General features: G+C 49.4%; 1 protein-coding gene across 13 annotated transcripts in view; it reads left to right on the top strand.

Annotated features, from left to right (window-relative positions):
- The window catches only part of ATXN1 (ataxin 1), a 406,723-nt gene that overhangs the window by 370,678 nt on the left and 13,405 nt on the right, over positions 1–22,640 (top strand). For 12 of the 13 annotated variants that reach the window (XM_038584226.1, XM_038584222.1, XM_038584221.1 and 9 more), the window contains one exon: positions 17,101–19,174. In XM_038584226.1, coding sequence (XP_038440154.1) covers positions 17,261–19,174 — 1,914 coding nt within the window. In that variant the 5' untranslated portion in view covers positions 17,101–17,260. Of the gene's footprint in view, positions 1–13,638; positions 13,786–17,100; positions 19,175–22,640 lie in introns of those variants that run through there. The other variant, XM_038584217.1, reaches the window with a different exon arrangement.

The raw sequence follows: 22,640 nt of genomic DNA, 5'->3' as shown, positions 1-22,640 counted from the left end.
TACCCAAGCACTGTAGGTCTCTAAAAGCAAAGACCAGGCAAAGCATTTCTTCTCTTTGACCAGCTCCTCAATATAACATCTCTTTCATCGCATGGCCAACAACTGCGTAGAGGGGTGGTTCCATTCTCCCCTGACCCTAAGTAAAATAAAAGAATGTAAAACTGTCCCCGACATCTCCTGCTCAATGCAGTCCACTTGACAGTGTGCCTCACTTAGAGGACACTGGCATGCTTCCAGGGAAAGTGTAAAAAAATCTTTTTAGTGAATGAATACCTGATTAAGTAGATGACGCGGAGCCCCTGGAGGAGGAGCCGTTTGGCAGCCGCATTCTGTAGGGTTTCTGGCAGGTTCATTCAGCATCCTCAGTGCTCCACCAGCTTCGCGCTGGCCACGTGTGAGCCCCATGAGAAGCTGAAGTAATTATTCAGCTTTTTGATTAAAAACAGCTGCAGGTAGCGAGTCATCCCGTTGTCCATTTTGCTGGTGATTGGAAACGACTCCAGGGCCTCTTGGGCTTCGCTTATGTAGCCTCCTTCTGAAATAAATGAAGGTAGAAAGTAGGTTTCGCACTCTGTCTGCTTTTCAAAACGAACCATTCATCTTTTGAGGGTCAGAACTCAGCCACCCATTCATTGACTGTGAGTCATATACCCCTAATTTTAAAACAAACATTTATTTCAGAGAGAATTCTTATCTTGGCTGATTTACAGCTTGTCTCCCCGTTCTTTCTATGCCTGATTTAGGCTGGTTTCAATAAAGTTGTTGTCTTTGTAAATACATACTCCTTCCAGTAAATCCGAAAACGACCAGAAGCATTTCCTTGGGATTGATGGTAGAACAATCTGGACATAGTTTGGGATAATTGGATGTGGACTTTCCAAGGCCTTCCCATCTAGCGCACATCTTTAACAAGCTCTCACATGGTGTGCTTGTCCTTCCTGCTACAGGAAGGATCGGAGGTTAATCATCTCACATGAGAATTTGCGTTTGAAATGGAATCTCGAAGCGCAGATGCTTTTCAAATGCACAGTATTTTATGTTCTTTGTCATGAGTTCAACTTTTGATCCAACACTGTGTCATTATATCCAGAAACCCAGAAAACGATCCAAAAACGCTTTACCTTTTGGTAGCCAACGTCTAGGAAAGACAAGACGGCCATAGACAGACACAGGATGAGGACAGTAAACCAGCAAGGAAAGGACAGCGACCTTAGAATGTCAAGGGGTTATGAAATTTCAGTCTGTACCCAGCTCGGGGGGCGGGGGGGTTGTCACGATCTGATGAGAAGAACATGCAAAAGCAAGATTATTATAGCACGATGAACGCAATGAGCTAAGACTGCGGTGGTTATTGTAAATGCTGGCAAGCCCCAGAGAAGGAGGGGATGGGCAAGACTGCAGTGGGCTTACATGGTTTGCTGAGATTTTAGGAATGCTTATGAAAGAAACAGTCAGGGTGCCTGCCACAGGCAAAGACCTGGAAAGGGGGTGGCCGGTGTTAGCCTAGGGGACTGGATGGGGAGGATGTTCGAGCACACAGCTGTAGGACAGTGTGTGTATGGCAAAATAGGGCAGGGTGTTAAAGGACACCGAGGAGAGGCACAGGATATGGGGTTGGGGTGGGAAGAGCCACAAGTAACTGATACAGAGACACGTGAAAGAGAACCAGTGGTCCTCAGAGTATGGTTCCCAGACCACCAGCATCTGCATCATCTGGGAACTCCAGATGTAAGAACCCTGGATTAGAAAACAGGCAACAGGGTGCATTTGTGGAGGGGCAGTGGGTGGCATGGAAAGTGTTCAGAGCAGAGGGAGTATGCATACCCAAAGGCCCGGAGCCCAGCATGTTTGAGGGTCAGAACAGGACACGGCTGCACCTGCTGGCTTATGTATATCCCTGGCACTTCTGCGCTGCAGCGACAGAATTGAGTTGCGACAGAAACTACATGGCTTGCAAAGCTGGAAATATTTCCTAGGCGGCCCTTCCCCAAAGCCCGTTGTCCCTGATACAGAGCGTGGGGCTAGCAGACCCTGATAATAAAATCTAGGGAAGAAGAGGAGGAGGGGGACACCAGCCAGCTCTCTGTCCTGAGCCAGTAACAGCGAGATGGAGAATTTGGGAGATGCCAACTGAGGTTGACACTCCTTAACTTTTTATTGTTCATCATCCCTGTTGGGAATGTGAAAACGTGCACATCATTTTGACGGCTTTTAAAGATGCCCTTTTGTCCAGCTGGGGAAAGCAGGCTGTGTCTCTAAGCAGGTGTTTTGGTGAGCTACGCAGCTGTAGGCAGAACTGGGGACAGGGGCAAGTTTGAAGACAAGATTGCAGTTGACCCACAGACTTTTAAAATCGTGCCTTAGAATTTTGAAAAATTCTTTTTTTATTGTGATGAAATATACTTAACATGAAATTTCCCATCTTAACCACTTTAAAGTGGACATTTCCATAGCATTGGGCACATGCGCCTTTTTGTGCAGCCATCACTGCTGTCTGTCTCCAGAACTAACTCTGGGATGTGAGTTAGTTATTGTGACTCTCTCATCGTCTCCAACTCACTCCGCGTGCACATGAATACGGTAGCTCCCAACCCCCGTCCCCCACCCTGGTAACCTCTGTTCCACTTTCCATCTCTGTGAATTTGCCTATTCTCCTGTAAGGAGAATTATACAATATTTGTATTTCTGCATCTGGCTTCTTTCACTTAGCATAATGGTTCCAGATTCACCCATCTTGTAGCCATGTATCAGGATCGCCTTCCTTTGTAAGGCTGAGTGATGAATCACCCATTGTGTGGCTATATACCACATTTGGTTTATCCATGCATCTGTTGATGGACGGTTGTTTCTACCTTTTGTCCATTGTGAATAATGCTGCTGTGGACACTGCCTTACGGTGTCCTTTGAGTCCCTACTTGCAGTTCCTTTGGATGCACGCCTAGGAGGAGAATTGCTGGATCACATGATAATCCTACACTTAACTTTTTGAGGAACTGCCAGATTGTCTTCCACAATGGCTGCACCATTGTACATTCCTGCTAGCAATGCACAGGGGTTCCACTTTCTCTACATCTTCCCTGGTGCTTGTTATTATCTTCCCTTTTCTTTTCTTTTTTTTTTTTTATTTTTAAGATATGTAAGTAGTCTCTTACCGTGGACATAATTTATTTTCCAAGTGAAGCTAAAGGAGGTGAGAACACCATTTTTTGTTTGTTTGTTTGGGTTTTTTTCAAAAGATTTTATTTATTGGAGAGAGAGAGAGGGAAGGAGAGAGAGAGAGCACAAGCAAGGGGGAGAGGGAGAAGCAGACTCTCCACCGATCGGGCAGCCCAACATGGGGCTTGAACCCAGGACCCCGGGATCATGACCTGAACTGAAGGCAGATACTTAACCTACTGAGGCACCCAGGTGCCCCAAGAGAACACTGTTTCTGTGTTGGTAGAACAGGGCAGTGGATTGGAGGCTGTATTTAGGCCCCATTGAAATATTCTGCAAAGGAATGGTGGAGGTAGAAGGGAACTCAAAGATCATATGTGTGATTTCACCTCTGGCCACACATAGAAGCTGCCGGTGCATGTTTTTAAGATGGTAGTGCTGGTCCCCACCATCAGGGATTCTGATTTAGCTGTCCAGAGTGAGTCTGGACATTGGTATTGTTTTTAAAAGCTCCCTTCACCCCAGGTGAGTCTAATGTGCAGTGAGGGTTGACTTCTTTGTCTGTAGGTACAGAGAGTGAGGCTCCAAGACCAAGGCTCCCAGGTTTCTTATCTCTCAGCCCAGAGCTGCGACCACTGACCTACCCGTTGTTGAACAGAGCCAAAACAGTGAAGCCACTACTGTCGTGGGCAACTTGCTTTGTGTTCTGCAGGAAGTGCTTCCTCGAAAATCTGGAGAGCCAGCCCGCCCTCCGTTTGGTCTGGTGGGCTGGTCAGTATCTAGGGACTGTGGGAGATTTCCAGCAAGTCAGTTCATTCAGCAGACTGAGAATCCTGAGACAGCAGGGAGTTAGCTGATGGGTTGCCCCCATTGCTCCAATACTTTGAACTCTGGTCCTAGAAAACTGAACCACTCAATACTTTTCTATGCATGTGCCATTGGCTAATTGCCATGGGGAGGCCTTCTCGACTGGGCCCTGGCCCAGACTGGATTACGCTGGGTACCATGTTCTCTTCCCCCTTTCTGAACCACTCATCTGCCTGGCCACCATTTGGAGCTACACAGATTTGGACTGATCTAGTTCTCAGGTCATAATTTGTTCTCATCCATGAACCGTGGTGGACTTCATTTATTGTGTTTCTTTTATTACTTGATCTGTTTAAGTATTAATCATCATGAGCTGTAAGAAGGAGTTTATGGGGGGCACCTGGGTGGCTCAGTGGTTGAGTGTCTGCCTTTAGCTCAGGGTGTGATCCCAGGGTCTTAGGATCAAATCCCACATGAGGCTTCCTGCAGGGAGCCTGCTTCTCCCTCTGCCTATGTCTCTGCCGCTCTCTGTGTGTCTCTCATGAATGAATAAATAAATAAATAAAATCTTTAAAAAAATAAAAGGACTTTATGTACCAAATACAAAGATAGAACAGTTCTTAAAAGACTGCCCTCACTTCTAACACCAGTTACAAATTTGGAGGGTCCCCAACCATCCTCAGTTTCCATAACTCACAGAACTCTAGAAAGCTGTTATACTGACAGTTATAGGTTATCCCAGAAAAAGGACAGAGACTTCAATCAGCCAAGGGAAGAGGTATATGGAACAGACTCCGGAGGGGGCCAAAGATACTTGAGTCTCCAGGCATCTCCTCCCCACAGAGCTAGAAGGTCTGACCTCCTCAGGCCATAATGTGTCCTCATGGAGTATTGCCCCCAGGGAAATTCATTCCAGCCTTAGTGTTTAGAGTTTTTATTGGAGCTTAATTGCATACCACCCACATGTCCCCAGCCCCTCCCAGAAGTCAGGTGAATACCTTTAATAATTTGTTCCTCCAGGGGTTGGAACTGATACCACATGGCCCCCAAACCCCATCATAATAAATCATATTGTTAGACTGTCTTGTAGCCAAACCCCCCAACCAAACAGACATACTCCTATCAGGCAGGACATCCCAGAGGCCCAGTAGCTGTGAGGCCAGACCCGTCTTGGAGTAAGGTTAATCCTGCAGTACATACCAGCAGATCCACTGCACGATGTAAGAACTGAAACCCAGGTTCATGCATCAGATAAACCAAGATGTTTGTCTTGTTTCCGCCATTTACGAGCCATGTAACCTTAGGCAAATCACTTACACTCTGCGTCTGAGCGCTCTTGTCTTTACGATGTGCATGATCATGCCCTGGTTGTTACTTGTCTGGAAAGCATCACAATAGCCTGCACAAAGAAAGCCTCAGTGATTTCCGTCATACCTGCTTCGCCTTGGGAAGACTGGGTCCCAGGAGGTCTCAGGGCCTTTGTAGTCAAGAGGATTGAAAAATGGTACAGTCTCCCAGAGACTGGAAAACAACCAGAGAAGGGAAACCAGCATTTACTACCCTGGAGGATTGCCTTGTTAGCTGATGGATTATCCAAAGGCGCCCACTTTCCTTTCATCCAGCCACATCAAGGGCAATGAATGCTTTGAGACCTCCGCCCTCCAGAATGCCCCAGTGCCAGAAAGGCATTTTTCTAACTTGATGGAGATTTTCACATTCTTTGCTCATAAACTTGGACCATCTGAGCTCCCAGAGGTCCAGCCCCTGGTGGCTGGTAGCATCTGAGCCTCCTCTAGCTACTCCTGGTGCTTTGCTGTGTGGCGTGTAGCAGAACTTAGTGTGCGCAAGGAGACAGCTGGCAGCGTTCCTGTGGGATGTGGAAAGAAGAGTCTGCATTTCTCCACCATGCCTTTTGGGAATTACTCATCCAGGAAGTATTGTGGAAAAGCAGGCAGAGTGGAACATGGAACCAAAACACTTACCCTTCACCGGGAAATCCTGTCGCTTGAGTTTGGCATCCCCCTTTCTATTTATTCTCCTGGTGTATGAGTTGCTTGTGTGCTCTTTGGTGTGACTGAGGGGCCTGTGCACTGGGAACTATTAATCCCATTGATCAACTGGAGAAAGAAAACACATTTTCAGATAGCCGTGACTTTCTCTTTTGTGTAAATCACAGGTGTGTGTGGGGGGGGGGAAACCCAGATGTTTAAAAGGATTGATAGTTTGAAGGTAGTGTATTGATTCTATTGGTTCCCTAACCAGGAGCGATCAACAGCAGAGATGTGGGAAAAGACCGAGAATTCACGAGAAAGCATTGGCTGAATTATAATTCTGATGGCTGCCGTTTATTGAGTGTGTACATTATGCCAGGCGCTGTGCGTGTGCCCATTTAATCGGCAGAGACAATAATTACAACATTACACATTGTTGAAACACTCACCTCCCTAAACCGGGCCTGTGTATAATTTGCGTAAGATAAAAATTACATTAAAAGAGAAAATGTATATAGGCAGTTTGGGGTGAAGCCAGGTTTAGAACTTGTACTCTGCACTCTGTCTACCCAGAGCTTATTTATTCTTTTTTAAAAAAAAGAAAAGATTTTATTTATTTATTCCAGAGACACAGAGAGAAAGGCAGAGACATAGGCAGAAAGAGAAGCAGGCTCCACGCAGGGAGCCCGATGCGGGACTCGATCCCAAGACCCCGGGATCACAATCTGAGCCAAAGGCAGATGCTCCACCCCTGAGCCACCCCAGGTGCCTCAGAGCTTATTCTTTTTAGTGTGCTCTTTCCTCCTTCTTGTTAGTAGTAGTAATAATAATATTTAATTATTATTAATATTAATAGTAATATTATTATATGTTACCTTCCTTTTAAAAAATATTTTATTTATTTATTCATGAGAAACACATAGAGAGAGGCAGAGACACAGGCAGAGGGAGAAGCAGGCTCCACGCAGGGAGCCCAACATGGGACTCGATCCTGGGTCTCCAGGATCATGCCCTGGGCTGAAGGCAGACGCTCAACCGCTGAGCCACCCAGATGTCCCTATATGTTACCTTCTTACCAGTATTCGTATATATAATATTAATACTTATCTTGATATTCCAAATATGCCAGTGGATATGAATGCCTAATGAATTCTGTAGAGAGATATACCCGTGTAGTGCCAAGAACATTAAATTAAGAGTCAAAGAAATGACAGATTCTTGTCTTCCCAGCACCGACTCTCACTGTGTCACTGTAGCCGGTTCTTGGCACCTGTCACAGCGGTCCCAGGGATGAGGCAATGCAGGGGGCCAGCCACCGCTGTCCTGTTCCCTCTATAGGGCAATGTGAGAACCACCAAGTATAAGGTGCTGGAAAATGCCTGTGCAACTGACTATTCCCAGTTTTCGTCCAGGGTGGTGAATAAACAGAGATGTGGGTGTCCCCGGGCAGCTAATCTGGCACACAGGACACTTGAAAGCAGAAAGATATTTGCTTACGTACTGAGCCAGGGAAGGTCTTGACAGAAAGGCATTTCCAGCTTTTCTTAAAAACTCCAACTCCATTGGACAATTCATTTGGGACCAGTTTCAATCCAGATGGTTATCCCTCCAAGTGATTATTTTTCCGTCTTGAGCCTTTCCAGGAATTCCAGCACGGGCAGGCTGCCAGGGGACACTGGCTCCCCAGATGCTGCAGTGACATTCCACGTGAGCCGACTTCCAGGGATCGCACAGCCCAGCTGCGGGCTTCGCCCCCTCCCCTCCTGTCTCACGCATCCTGGCCTCCAGCGCACAAGAACATGGGCCATGTCCCCATGCGGTGGACCCCATCCGCATGACAGATTTCCTTGTGTTTCCATGGAGGGGGGCAAAACCCACTAAAAATACCTCCCCCGTCTCACTGTCATCATGTTGGCTAGGAACGGTAATGGCAGCAGCCAGGAATCTGAGTAAAGTTTCGCCCAAACTCGGTGAAGGCTGTCTCTCCGGGTTGCTGACAGTAGTAGCAGAGAACGGAGCCCCACTTAGGGGTGAGGGACATGGTGGTTTAGCTATTTGCCAGGCGGAGGAGTTTAGCAGAAGAAGAACAGCCAGGAGCAGGCTTGCCTCTTGAGGAATCCCCTCCAACATCTCCTTCAGGCCTTTCAATCAGAAGAATATCTCTGGGTCTTTCGGTGCTACCCCCCTCTCCCAGCCGGGGAGCGCCCAAATGGGACTGTGTCCTTCTGAGTGGACTCGTATCTTCTAATCACTGTGTTATATTTAGTGACTGTACTTGTTGCCACAAAAATCTACAGATGAGGGACGCCTGGGTGGCTCAGTAGGTGGAACGTTCGACTCTTGGTTCCAGCTCAGGTCATGCTCTCAGGGTCGTGGGATCAAGGACCACATCAGACTCCACACTCAGCATGGAGTCTGCTTGGCCCTCTCCCTCTTCTCCTTTCCTCTCTCTCAGTCTTTCTCTCTAATAAATACATAAGGGGGATCCCTGGGTGGCGCAGCGGTTTGGCGCCTGCCTTTGGCCCAGGGCGCGATCCTGGAGACCCGGGATCGGATCCCACGTCGGGCTCCCGGTGCATGGAGTCTGCTTCTCCCTCTGCCTGTGTCTCTGCCTCTCTCTCTCTCTCTCTCTCTGTGTGTGTGTACTATCATAAATAAAGAAAAAAAAATTTTTTTAAAATAAAATATTTTTAAAAAAATCTATAAACAGGGCCTCCAAAACTATGATTCATGGTACTACTACCCTGAAGAACAGGACTGTTTCCTCGGCCTTTTCCTCATCTTACTAAAATCCCAGCTGCCAGTGGTGATAGCAGGTCCCTGTCTGCACAGCCAGGCCCTGCCTCAAAGGGAAACGCGGTGTGGTGTGCATGGTGGCCACTGAGGGAGGGCATTGCACTTTGACTACAGACTTGAACTTGCTTTTGGTGATGCTAGATGGGGAGCGAGTGAGCTAGCATCCACAGTTCTGCATGTCTGACCTAGGCAGGATGTCCTCTCCAGGGTCTATCAGAGCTGGGTGGGTGGCATTGAGCTGAGTGCTGGGTAGGGCTGAAGATCCCCAGCTCACTTACCTGTGAGGTGACAAGATCCTAATCTCTCCTTAGTCACCCCAGCGCATGGCACTGAATACCACATTCGCTGTAGTCCATGATTAGCGCTGGCTCCAGTGAGCAGGTTCCTTGGCTAGCTTTTCCCCTCTTACCCCTATGTATCCTGTCTCTTTCCCATGTGGAAGAAATGGAGCTTTGCCATTGTGCTGCCATCACCATGGTGCATCCCAGTCCATCGGTCTGCCCAGCATAATGCTTGTAAAGAACAAGAAAGTGGTTTCCAGGGGCACCTGGGTGGCTCAGTTGGTTAAGTGTCTGCCTTCAGCTCAGGTCATGCTCTCAGGGTCCTGGGATCCAGCCCCACGGTGGGCTCCCTGCTCAGTCGGGAGCCTGCTTCTCCCTCTGTCTCTGTCCCTCCTCCCACTTGTGCGCATGCACTCTCTCTCTCAAATAAATAAAATCTTAAAAAAAAAAAGTGGTTTCCAATGCTAGCTCCCCCTCTGACTGTGCAGCCTTAACCAAGCCTGTGTCCCCATAGAGGTAAAAATACAAACCCCAAGACTTTGTTGGAAGGGGGGTAAATAAGATGTGTACATTGAGTTATTGGCATATATTGGATGATGGGTGAATGGAAGCCATTTGTATTCATTTCCTGGGGCTGCCACAACAAATTACTGCAAATGCGGTGTTTTATAAAAACTTGGAAATGTATCTCGCAATTCTGGGGGTCACATGTCTGGAGTCAAGGCATCGACAGGACAGTGCTCCCTCCAGAGGCTCTTAGGGAGGATATGTCCTAGACTTCAGCTGCAGTGGCTGCAGGTGTTCCTTGGCTTTGGGCCATAAAACTCCACTGTCTCTGCCTTCATCTTCATATGGTGTCTGTGTGCTGATGCGTCTCAAATCTTTCTCTGTCTTTCCCTTACAAGGAGACTTGTCATTGGATTTAGGGCTCACGTGGATAATCCAGGATCATCCCATCCCAAGATCCTTAGTTACATGCCCTTTTTTCCAAGCAAAGTCACACTCATCAGTTCCAGAGAGATAGACTTTTTGGGGGTCCGCTGTCCAGTCCACTACCCTGTCTGATTAGTGATACAAATTAAGGTGCACATTTATGTGTTCTAAATGTCCTTAGGCACTTGTGTAGACTGTGAATGACAAGCTGTCATTCTTGGATTTTCCTCCTTGAGCTCACTGCACTTCTGTGAAGATCAAGATCCATGTCACCAGGTACAGAGGAGAGAAAGAGGGGGGGCGGGGCCTGTGTGTGTTGGGGTGAGGATATTAGCCTCTTCTGCAAAGTTGTGCTAACCTTGCAAGGGGTCTCTGGCCTAATGAGATGTGATTGGGACCCTGTGTCCCGTTCAGAAGCCACCTCATTTTGGACCAAGAGACTTGCCCAGTGAAGCTCTGTGCTAAGCAGGGCAGAGAGAGCAAATAAGCAGTTGTCGTTGAGGACATACCAGAAAGAAAATCGGAAAGTTAGAGTAGGCTTGTAAACAAGCTCCCTTGATGCAGGTGAAATCACAGTCTCAAAAATCTTTATGATGAAAAATATATATATACAAAAGTAGCACCTGGGCAGGACAGGGGTCTCTGCCACTTATCTGGGACCGTCAACTGGAGTCTCCAAACTCAGTCTCAGTGGTCGGGGTCCCACAGGGAGGCAGCCCAGCCCATTCTTAACAGTTTTGATTACTTTCTGATTTTTTACTGTACACGCTCATATAATTTGGGGCTCAGTTCTGTTTTCCCGCCTTCCAGGGACAGCCCTTTGTAGACATGCATTGCACGTACGCTCCGGCTTCTCTTGTACTTCCCCAGGCCATACATTGGCAGTTGTCTCCTCTGTTACTTGCCTGCCTTGCATCCAGACCACTCCCTAAGTGGACTGTTCCACTCCGGACCCACTCCACTGTGCCCTGACCCCTTGGACCCTGGCCTTACCAGCATAAGATGTTGCAGTGTTTATCTCTTAATTATGGACGTTTCTCTTTTATCATTGAAGCTTGTAATTATGCTAGTCTTTCAGGCCCCATACCAAACTGTTGGTTCATATTAAATGTATGGTCAAACTCAGAATTCTTGGGCTCCTTCGTTCAAACCAGTCTTAAGCCAGATCTCTCCAACCTCTGCTATCAAATGAATTGAGCTATTGAAACCAAGGGCAGGCATTTACATGTGTTCCTGTGAATCTTCATTTTCTTGGTTTCGTGCCATCCCTTCCAGCTTCTGAAGCTGTATAGGTTTCCCCCGCTATCTGAAAGTAGAGCGTTCCTATGAAAATTCTTATACGCCAAAATGGGCTTTAAGTAAAGAAGCAATTATCATTCGTTTACATGGAGAAGGTTTTAGCATTCCCGGACCCCAAAAAATAACCTCTCTTAGGCTTTTCTGATACTTTAGGACACATCTTGCTACCAGATGCACAAAATAAATCCAGATCCAGCCCAGATGTTGGAAGACACTGTTCAAACCCGGAGATGCTGGGTGTAGTTCCCAGGAAAGGCGCTTGGTGGCGCCACTCCCCCTGCTCAGGGTGCACCTGCCTTTACAGCAAGCAAAACATGCTGAACGCAGCTTCTGCTTTGCGCCTTTTTTTGTGAAAGCAAAATCCTCTTTGGATTTCTTTTGGTTTGCAAAAGCAGGTACTAATGGACGTGTTCAGTAAAAAAGCAAAGTGTAATAGAAACTTTGAAAAAAGTGGAGGATCCCTGAATTTGTAGATTGATTGCTATAACATATAAAGCGTCTCTTGCAGCTTTCTGTTAACCGCCAAATATGACAGCAAAAACGCTGATAAAATGTTGAACAGCATAGAACTAAAAATAGAGTTCTGGCCTACCATTTGCTCCCCCGTTGACACTGGACGGTTAAGGCCCACTCTACCTGCTAGAAACAAAGTTGAGTATTTTGACGACTGACTGTGTGATCCACTCCTCTTGGGGCATGCTTGTCCAATCAGCTGGGAAGATACCTAATTGTGCCATCATCCGACCCACCTTTCTCCATCACGGTAGCCACACGGATGATGGGGTTAGGTCTACTTTTAATATTTAACCTAAACGAAGTACCTTCTGCAGCACATGATGCAGACCTTTCAGTGTAGCAGTAGAATAACACTGGAGATTGGCATGTCCAGGACTTCGAGAACCTGCGCCTGGGTGGCCTCCCCTGTCTCCTAAATGGTCATATGGTTTTTCCAGAACTGACCCGAGCTCATCAATCTGCATTTCTTCCTCTTTAACCCTGAAACCATGCCTCTCGTGTGCAAAGCCATGCATTCCAGACAGTCATGGGATCCCACTCAAACCGAGAAACTCACACAGTTGGGTGTGCTAGGCAGAGAGCAACCCAGTTTACTGCTATGACCTTGGAGTGCATTTTTAGGACTGTACGTATCAAGTGCCAGGAGTGGCTCCCACTCAAAGCAATTTGTTGTTATTTACAAGGCTTGAGTCAGTGGGGACCCATTCCCACATCTTCCAGCTCAGAGGCATCTCATTTTCCTATCATTTCTGACAGTGTAAATCCAAAGGGTAAAAATCATACTCTCCTTTTTTCTTCTTCTCTTTTTTGTATCTCTTTCCCTCTCCCTTACTTTTTTCCCTTCTGTGCTTTTCCCACCTTCAAGATACACCTCTCCGTTCTTTTAATGGGGGAAATTTTTTTTGAATTATAGCAGCCGTGTAAGGGTGGGGCTTCTTTGGTTAAATTCTGTTTTTCTTCTTGGAGATGACTGAGTCGTATAAAATTGATGATAACAGCTTTTTTTTAAAGTGTATTTCCCTATATTTTTCTGAAGATACAAAGAACCAGAAGAAAAGGAGCTTTCGTTACTTAACCTATATTGAGTCTAAGTGACCCGAAAATAAACCCCCTGAATATTCCCTAAATATTAGCTGCTTATCTCTGAGGCTCCATCCGCTCTGTGTTTACATATGCAGCACCCAGTGTGGTTTCCCAGGACCTACTCCATCAGAAAGAGAGGCTAGAGATGTTTAATTTGCTTATTAGGAGCTGATGATTAGAAAATTTAATCTCATACCTGAGTTCCGAAACCTTCCTGTGCATATGAATCATCTGGAGATCTTGTTAAAATGCAGATTCGAAATCAGGATGGCTGGGTGGGGCCTGAGATCCTGCATTTCTAGAGCTGCTGGGGAGTACTGGTGTTGCTGGTCTGAGGACTGCACTTTGGAGAGCAGGGCCTTATGGCACTGAGCTAAATTATAAAAAAGAGAGAGAGATACAAATGTAGTTCTATAAAGACACTTAAGATTCAACCAGTACCTTTCTTAATAATGATGTTTGAACAATGAGATCTGCATATGTGGCTCTTTGGTAACTTAGCATTTGTAAAATAGTGTGTCCCCATGTTTTGAAGAAATATTTCTGTTGTACCTCTAGAAGTGAGCTCCCCAGGGGCCCAGCTGAACCAATGATGTGTTTCAGGCCCAAGAAGGTAGGTAATTAGGGACACAGAGGCCATTTGTCTGCAGTTAGAAAGAGACCCTGAAAGCAAAAAATCTTACTCTCCTTTTTTCTTCTTCTCTTTTTTTTTTTTTCTTTTGTATCTCTTTCCCCTTCCCTTCCTTTTTTCCCTTCTGTGCTCTTCCACCTTCAAGATACACCTCTCCATTCTTTTAATTCCACGAATAATCAATCAGCCCGGGAGGGACCTGGTGGCAAACTATGGTGCCCTCTGGTGGTTCTCTGAAAACACCGTGACTCAATCCCTCCCTTCCCAGGGCTTCTCCTTGATGGGAATTCGGGTAGTACTGGGCTAATGAGCATAGAGAAGGAATGCATGCCCAGAACTACAGAGCCCCTGTCTCCTCCGAGCTGCCCCGGGAAATTAGGAGATATGATCTTTCTAAATGGAGCGGGAGGATTGGTTGAAAATTTTGGTCCATCTGGCCCTAGGTTTTCCAGCTCCTGTGTTAATCTCTGGATCCCTGATTTTATCATTCGTATTATCTGAAAAAGATGTTTATCAATGGGTCGCTTTTCAGAAGAATACATTTGAATCTGTACATTAAGACCAGTATGTCTTAGTGGCCCATTAGGCCACCAGCCCTGGAGTCTCTACAGAGACCTTTAGGGCCAGCTAAGCCCGTGTCTCCCAAGTGAACGCTATAAATAAACCAAGGCACTGCTGGGAGCATTCCTTTTCAGATTCACTAAAGCTGGGTTCTTTAAAAAGTACCTTCAGAGGGGTTTTCTAGTTTTGTATATTGTGCATTTGGTTGTACAGGCAATTTCACATTTGCATTGCTAATGGACCTCTTCTGAATGTGTTTGACATTTTGCTTGGCTTTGAAAGGACTTTTATGCTGCTGCTTTTTCTTCCCGCGAGCTGCCTTGGGCTAATTAACCTATTCCCTCACTGGCTGGGCCTACTATATGCAAATGTTCTCATTTTGGATTCTGACATACACTCTTGCATGAACATCCCTAATGAAATCCTGTGGGGTTTTATTGGATCAGTGCTGCTGTGCAACCAGCAGGGGGCGCGCGGGCCGGCTGGCTTTGAGCAGATCCCCTAAATGACTTTTCTTTGCTGGTTGGTGTGGGAATGTGGGAGCTTACACAATTCCTTCCGAAGTGACTCTTGAAATCAAAAGATAAAAGCTCATTGTCAGTACTTTTTAAGCAGCCAGAAGGGGCAACTGATTTTTATAATTTTGTGGTTTAATTTTACTCTGTTTTGAAAATAGCACTGGGGTGCCCGGGTGGCTCGGTCAGTTCAGCATCCAACTCTTGATTGCAGCTCAGGTCACGATCTCAGGGTCGTGAGACTGAGCCCCGTGGCAGGCTCTGCACTCTGTGGGGAGTCTGCTTGAAGATTCTCTCTCGCCGTCTTCCTCTCTGGCTCACGCCTGCATGTGTGGGCATTTCTCTCTCTCCCTCTCAAATAAATAAATTTTTAAAAAATAGTGCTTATCACTATACCAAAAGAAAGAAACTAGCACTGTCATCCTGATTGATTTGCAGACATTGTGTGTAAATTATGCGCTGCACTGTTTATGACAGAAGGCTACAGAGAACACAGTTATTTTGGACTTCTAAAAGCCCTAGGTCGGGAGGCCAAATGATTGACATTACTCTTTCAACACAGATATTTCCCCAGCATTAACATCTGAGAGCTCTTCCCTTTATGTTTGTTTCCATCCCAGTCTTTAAAGTGCCTCTCTTGGCATATGACAAATCCTGTTCTTATTGAAATGACCTTTGACGTTGAGACACCGAATTGAGGCACTTCCAGCTCATACATACCTGGATGACAACCGTGAAGGAGGGGGACCACTTTTTGTGTCATCCGCCCTTTAGTGGCGGTGTTTGGTAATGATGCCAAAGCAAGAGCAGCAGCAAGAAGCAAGACCACAAAATCATGGGCCAAAACAGAAGTTACAGATGAGGGTGGGGGAGCGTGGCTACGCAGGAGAGATGGGGAGAAGCAGGTGCACGCCGAGGCTGTGTTCATGCAGGGATGTCACCATTGCTTGAGCGTTGACAGGGATTGGGTGCCAGAGGCTGCTGCCTTGTTGTGTTTGCTTTACGGTCAGATCGCAGAAAAGAGGGTCTGGGTAGGAGAAATGCCACCACTCCCACCCCCACCCCGGGCAGCCTGGGATTCCCAAAGCCCAATGCCCCTGGGCAGCTTCCCAGGATCCCAGCACACGGCATTGCGCGTGTCTGCAGCTGCTGCCTGTAGGGGGCACTCACACCTGATGCTTGTTAGCCCGGTTCCCTTTGGTGCCAATGATGTTCCTTCCACCTGTTGCCATTGGGCACCCATGTGCCCACACATCTCTGGTCACTGAGAGATTGAGCTGTGCGTCTGTAACAACTGGCTCCCACCTCACTATTCATATATCCAGGGTTGAGTCTGATTGATCTGAGAGAAGTGCCATCTCCAGGGTTAAAAGCGGGTTGGCCCTTTCCAAGGAGAAAGGAAGGGGGGGAGCGATGTGAAGAAAAAACTCGGAGACTACCTGGGAAGAAATAAAGAGGAATGAAGGGAGCGTGGGACTGTCATGAAGGAGACCTCCAATGCATCCACCCTATTAGTGCATCCTTTTTCTTGTTTTTAACCATAACCATATTCGTTTTTTTAACTGTCTCGCAGATTTCTTTTGGCTTTCTGTTACCATATGAGTAGCTGTACTGGGAATTCTTTGGAAACTTGTAGAGCACAAGATTATTTTTGGCTGCCTCTGCTGAGTTGGCATGTGTACTGCGCGTGTGTGTGTGTGTGTATGGTGTGTGTGTGTGTGTGTGTGTGTGTAGTGTTAGGGAAGAGGAATGGTTGTGGATTGAGTATGGACCCAGAGTCAGACAGAGCCTTCGAGTAGTAGCTCTGGTAGCTAAGGCTTCAGACCTTACACCCAAAGACCGCTGGGGACCCCCACTCCTCACCTGCTTCTTCCCAGCACCTGCATCTGAGGCTGACCCTTCCTGGCGTCACCCTCCCCGTGGGCTTAATTTGATTTTCTGCAAGGGAAAGAAGAGGTGAGGAAGGGACTAGCGTTTCTGAAAAGAAAATTTAAGAAAGAAATCATCTACCCTCTAAGAAGAAAAGAAAAAAGGGAAAGAGGACATTGGGAAACAATGTGTTAGGAGATGTAGACCGTCTTAGGGGAGTTGTCGACGCCATAAAAAGGCATCTAGCTGTGGGGCGCCTGGGTGGCTCAGTCAGTTAAGGCGTCCGGCTCTCGCTCTCAGCTCAGGTCTTGATCTCAGGGTGGTGAGTTCAAGCCCCATGGTGGGTTCCATGCTGCTGGGCTGGAGCCTCGTTTTAAAAAAAGTAGAAAATTAAAAAAAAAAAAAAAAAGGCATCTGCTGCTGTAAGGTTTTGACTTGCCCAGTATCTCCATCACCTCCTATCTCCCTCATCTTCCTGACATGCTCTAGAACTCGGCTAGGGCTTTACGTTGCTTTCACGCTGGGGCTGTCATCAGGTTGGGGGAATTCTCGGAGAAGCCAGAGGCCTAGTCTCAGTCTGATATTTTCATCTCCTTTTCCTCCTCCCCTTCCTCCTGCCTCGCCTCTCTCTTCCCCCGTCCCCACCCTCTTCCTTCTCCCAGATTCCAGAGCTGCCGCCGGCGGATAGCACCCACGGGGAGATGATTCCTCATGAAGAGCCTGGCTCCCCTACAGAAATCAAATGTGACTTTCCATGTATCAGACTGAAACCAGAGCCAGCCAGACAGTGAAACAGTCACCGTGGAGGGGGGACGGCGAAAAATGAAATCCAACCAAGAGCGGAGCAACGAATGCCTGCCTCCCAAGAAGCGCGAGATCCCCGCCACCAGCCGGCCTTCCGAGGACAAGGCGGCCCCTCCGCCCAGCGACAACCACCGCGCGGAGGCCGTGGCATGGCTCCCCCCGGGCAACCCTGGTGGCCGCGCCCACGGGGGCAGCAGGCACGGCCCGGCGGGGACTCCCGTGGAGCTCGGTTTACAGCAGGGAATAGGTTTACACAAAGCGCTGTCCACGGGGCTGGACTACTCCCCGCCCAGCGCGCCCCGGTCTGTCCCGGCGACCAGCACGCTGCCCGCGGCCTACCCTCCCCCGCAGTCCGGGACCTCGGTGTCCCCCGTGCAGTACGCGCACCTGCCACACACCTTCCAGTTCATCGGGTCCTCCCAGTACAGCGGGCCCTACGCCGGGTTCATCCCCTCGCAGCTGATCTCCCCGACGGCCAGCCCCGTCACCAGTGCCGTGGCCTCCGGTGCGGGCGCCGCCACTCCATCCCAGCGCTCCCAGCTGGAGGCCTATTCCACTCTGCTGGCCAACATGGGCAGTCTGAGCCAAGCCTCAGGACACAAGGCTGAGCAGCAGCAGCAGCAGCAGCAGCAGCACCTGGGCCGGACGCCGGGGCTCATCACCCCGGGGTCCCCCCCACCCACCCAGCAGAACCAGTACGTGCACATCTCCAGCTCTCCGCAGAGCGCCGGGCGCGCGGCCTCTCCTCCGGCCATCCCCGTCCACCTCCACCCGCACCAGACGATGATCCCACACACGCTCACCCTGGGGCCCTCCCCCCAGGTCGTAGTGCAATACACCGACTCCGGCGGCCACTTCGTGCCGCGCGACGCCACCAAGAAGGCCGAGAGCGGCCGGCTGCAGCAGGCCATGCAGGCCAAGGAGCTGCTGAACGGAGAGGTGGAGAAGGGCCGGAGGTACGGCGCCCCGAGCTCCGCCGACCTGGGCCTGGTGAAGGCCAGCAAGTCGCTCCCCCACCCGTACGAGTCCCGGCACGTGGTGGTGCACCCCAGCGCCCCCGACTACGGCAGCCGGGACTCCTCGGGGGTCCGGGCCTCTGTGATGGTCCTGCCCACCAGCAACACACCCGCCGCCGACCTGGAGGTGCAGCAGGTCACTCACCGGGAGGCCTCCCCGTCCACCCTCAACGACAAAAGCGCCCTGCACCTGGGGAAGCCCGGGCACCGGTCCTACGCGCTGTCACCCCAACAGGCTCTGGGCCCCGAGGGCGTGAAGGCCGCCGCCGCCGTCGCCACGCTGTCCCCCCACACGGTCATCCAGACCACACACAGCGCTTCAGAGCCACTCTCTATGGGACTGCCGGCCACCGCCTTCTACGCGGGGACTCAAGCGCCGGTCATCGGCTACCTGAGCAGCCAGCAGCAAGCGATCACCTACGCCGGCAGCCTGCCCCAGCACCTGGTGATCCCCGGCACGCAGCCCCTGCTCATCCCGGTGGGCAGCGCCGACGTGGAGGGGTCCGGGGCAGCCCCCGCAATAGCCACGTCGTCGCCCCAGTTCGCTGCCATGCCTCACACGTTCGTCACCACCGCCCTTCCCAAGAGCGAGAACTTCAGCCCGGAGGCCATGGTCACGCAGGCCGCCTACCCCGCCATGGTGCAGGCCCAGATCCACCTGCCCGTGGTGCAGTCAGTGGCGTCCCCCGCCGCGGCGCCCCCCACGCTGCCCCCCTACTTCATGAAAGGCTCCATCATCCAGTTGGCCAACGGGGAGCTGAAGAAGGTGGAGGACTTGAAGACGGAAGACTTCATCCAGAGCGCGGAGATCAGCAGCGATCTGAAGATCGACTCCAGCACGGTGGAGAGGATCGAGGACAGCCACCACCCCGGCGTGGCCGTGATACAGTTTGCCGTCGGGGAGCACCGAGCACAGGTAACGTTCACCCCCAGCCCACCGGCGCACAGGTAGGCGCACCCGCCGTGCTGCCGTCATCCTTCTCCTGGGAAGATGCGTGTCTTCCAAGAGGCAGACCCCAATGTGCTGTGGGGAGAATTCGGGGTCTTCATTTATACCCACACGATAGACCCATCCTCTTTCCCAACCAGGTTCTGTGGAGAGGTGAGCCCTGATGCCCCCAGGCGTCCGCTGTGTGTAATGAACTCACTTCTGTGCTCCTGGTGGGGCTAGTCAGGACCATTCAGGAAATCACCACTCAAGATATATATATATATATTATATATATATATATATATATATAATATATATATATTCTGTGGTTTAAATGAGGAACCCCGATTGAGAAATGCTACAAGGCTCAAGGCTCTTTTAGGGGTCATGGGGCCTCTTTTTACAAAGTGTCAGGAAAAGACCGTGCTGGTGAGGGTGGGGACAGTCGATGGTCACAGTCACCACATCCCATTCCAACGTCTGTGTTTTAAAATGTAGGTGCTTTTCTTATCTAGGTGTGGTGAGGCCGACAGGTGAGGACACAGCTGCCATTGAGAAGGTAGCTTGTTATGCTTAGATCCTAAAAAGACAGGACATGCGATGCAGGGCCGCACGGGGAAGCACCAGGGTCAGTCAGGAGGCAGAGGGAGCCAGGAGGGACCATGGGCAAGCACCTGTACTGTGGTTTCCATGAGAAGGAATGAGTGACAGGGAGTAAGCAGGCCGAGGATTGGTTGGTCTGAATAATTTCAGGGAGCTCTGGGAGCATCGGGGCTGTCCCTGGTGTCTAGTACCTGGTGTGGTGAGGGCAGGTGGACAGTGGCCCAGAGGTGAGAGCTGGGTGGAGGAAGTGGTTTGAGAATATGAGCGTTTGGTGTGCATGTGAAGAACTCTCCCCTGGGCAAGGAATTAGCTAACCCCGGGAGGGGCAGTCCCTCCAGGCTCAGCCAGGCTCAGCCAGGCTCCAAGATGCCAAAGCATCAATGTAGAAAGAAAAAGGCATGCTTAACATAATCTGGGAATCCCAGGTGACCTCCTGGATGTATAGTAAATAGGAACCCAAGGGGTAAGATGCAGTCAAGGTCAGTTGTGTTAAAGCCTGGAAGTATTATTAATTCTATTTCCCCCGTCTCTTTCAGCCCACTTTTTCACAGTCTCTTAAATCACTTGAACGCGTGCTTTTTATTCCATTTATAGAAAACAGCATGTTCACTGTCCAGGTGGTTTGGACTCCAGGCTGGGGGCTTCCCTGGCTCTCCTGGGGATGTTCCCATGAAGGACTTTGAAAAACCCCAAAGTGACAGCACCTCCTTCAGGTTCGAGCTGAGAATGGTCATGGCAGAGGTGATATTTGGGATGTTCAGAAAGACAAAAGGAAAACTACTTAATGGTTTGAATTGCTTTGAGGATATTTTTAAGAGGTCAAGTTGCAGGGGATGGGATTTTCCAGTGTTTTCCAGAAGTGCTTGTGAATTGCCAGATGTGGGGTCTTACACAATGTCGGAGGGCCTGCATCACCAAGCGCTTTTAGCCTCCCAGAGATTTCTTTTTTTTATGGTGCGGTGCCACCATAGGCATCCAGTCTTTGGTAAGAGCCAAGCAAGATTTCTTGAAGTTCAAATTAAAAAAAAAAAAAAAAAAAAAAAGGCAAAAAGCAGGATTCTTTTTCTTGTTTAAGTGGCATCTTTATTTCGAACTCCCGGTTGGTCTGTAGGTGCTGCTCATTCCTGCCTACATGGGTTGGAGGTGAGCACTAGTAGGAGTGCTGTCTTGAGCAAAATTGTCTTCTAACAGACTCCAGGGGAAGCATGAAAAATAAACAAGAACGAAAATGCATTTCTTCATGGCACCTGCAATCCTTCAGGCGTTCCTGTGAACAGAGGAAGGCACCGGAAGAGGTGTTGTTTTGGAATGCTGCTGGCTCCGTAGCCGCACCTCTTTCCACCCTGAGACTGCAGAACAGCTCCAGCTGCAGCCAACATCTCCAGGACTCCAGGACCCTGGCAGCCTCGGCCGTGGGCACGAGCTTCCCAGGCCTCTTTAGGTTTCAGAGGCACCCGGCAGTTCTGGAGAGCGGGCATCTCTGTGTCTTTTCCCTGCTCGATACTTTGCACCCTGGATGCTTGAATGATAGAGTAATCGGCTTCCCTGCGAAGTCTCATTTCCTTCGGGCAGCCAGACCACTAGTCTCTGCTGACAGCCAAGGTGCAAATTAGAAGGAAGAGTATTTGTCACGGCCCGTTCGCAGGTCTGTCGGGGCGGCCCCACGTGGTGGTGCCGCATGCTGGGGAGGGCTGTAGCCTGCTAAAAAGGTGGCTTGGGTTTTGAGCCGGAGAAACAAAAGTGCAAGGCCCCCGACACAGCCAATGGTCTGTCGCTTTACCCAGAAGCCTATCAGACACAGGCTGACATCATCACAGCTAAAATACTCCACCAGCTGTGTTTGCCACGAGTGACAGGATCGGGATCAGGAGAGAATCAGAGAGAAAGGAAGGGAGCCGGAGAACTGATATCTGGATTTCATTTACGTTCCGAGGGCTGAGAGCTTTCCTCCCTCATCAGTGCAGCGCTGAGAAGTTTTTCTCCCCGGGCCTGGAGAATCAGCCGTGTCTTCTCCACTAGTTAGAAATCACTATCACCTGCACCCGCGGGGAGATTTAGGGAGGTGCAAATTGTTTAACTTAATTAGCAAAATCACAGAACTGATTGGGGAAGTTGTGGGAGAGGGGATGGTTTTCCACCCAACAGATGGATGGCTTTATGACTCCAGGCATGTGTCCTGCGTGGAGGGGGATCCCCAGGGATGTGTTTGACCTCAGAAAACCTACTGTGAGCATCCCCTCCGGACATGGCGTGGCGTGGCATGGCCTGGTGGGGGAGGGCTGCAAGACAAGTTGCCTTACCCCAGAGCTGCAGTTTTTTCTCCTCCCTAAAAGGGGTAAATGATTCCTTACACAGGGTAACATCTCAGGCCTCCTCTGTTTTTGTAATACTGGGCTCTTCTGCCCCGCAGCGCGGAGCTCGTAGAAGCTACCAGCAATTCTCTTATCAAAAACCAAAGCGGGGATCCCTGGGTGGCTCAGCGGTTTAGCGCCTGCCTTCAGCCCAGGGCATGATCCTGGAGTCCCAGGATGGAGTCCCACATCGGGCTCCCTGCATGGAGCCTGCTTCTCCCTCTGCCTCTCCCTCTCCCTCCCTCTCTCTCTCTCTCTCTCTCACGAATAAATAAATAAAATCTTAAAAAAAAACCAAAGGGGGACATTCAAGGGACTCTTTACTGACCCCACGCCCATAATCAGCACACAGACCTCATGGGAACTAAAGCCATCCCGAATAAAACTGAAGGGTTTTTCCTTTTGGTGATTATTTTAAGGAGCTGAACTCCTAATTATTATTGTGGAAAGACGCCTCCAGTGTTGTCTCCAGCTGAAGCTCCAGACGAGGCCGTGTG

The sequence above is a fragment of the Canis lupus genome, chromosome 35 (assembly GCF_011100685.1).
Source record: "Canis lupus familiaris isolate Mischka breed German Shepherd chromosome 35, alternate assembly UU_Cfam_GSD_1.0, whole genome shotgun sequence".
NCBI classification, from domain to species: Eukaryota; Metazoa; Chordata; class Mammalia; order Carnivora; family Canidae; genus Canis; species Canis lupus.
The sequence above is the reverse complement of the archived record's forward strand: the minus strand, read 5'-3'. Positions and strand labels throughout refer to the sequence as shown.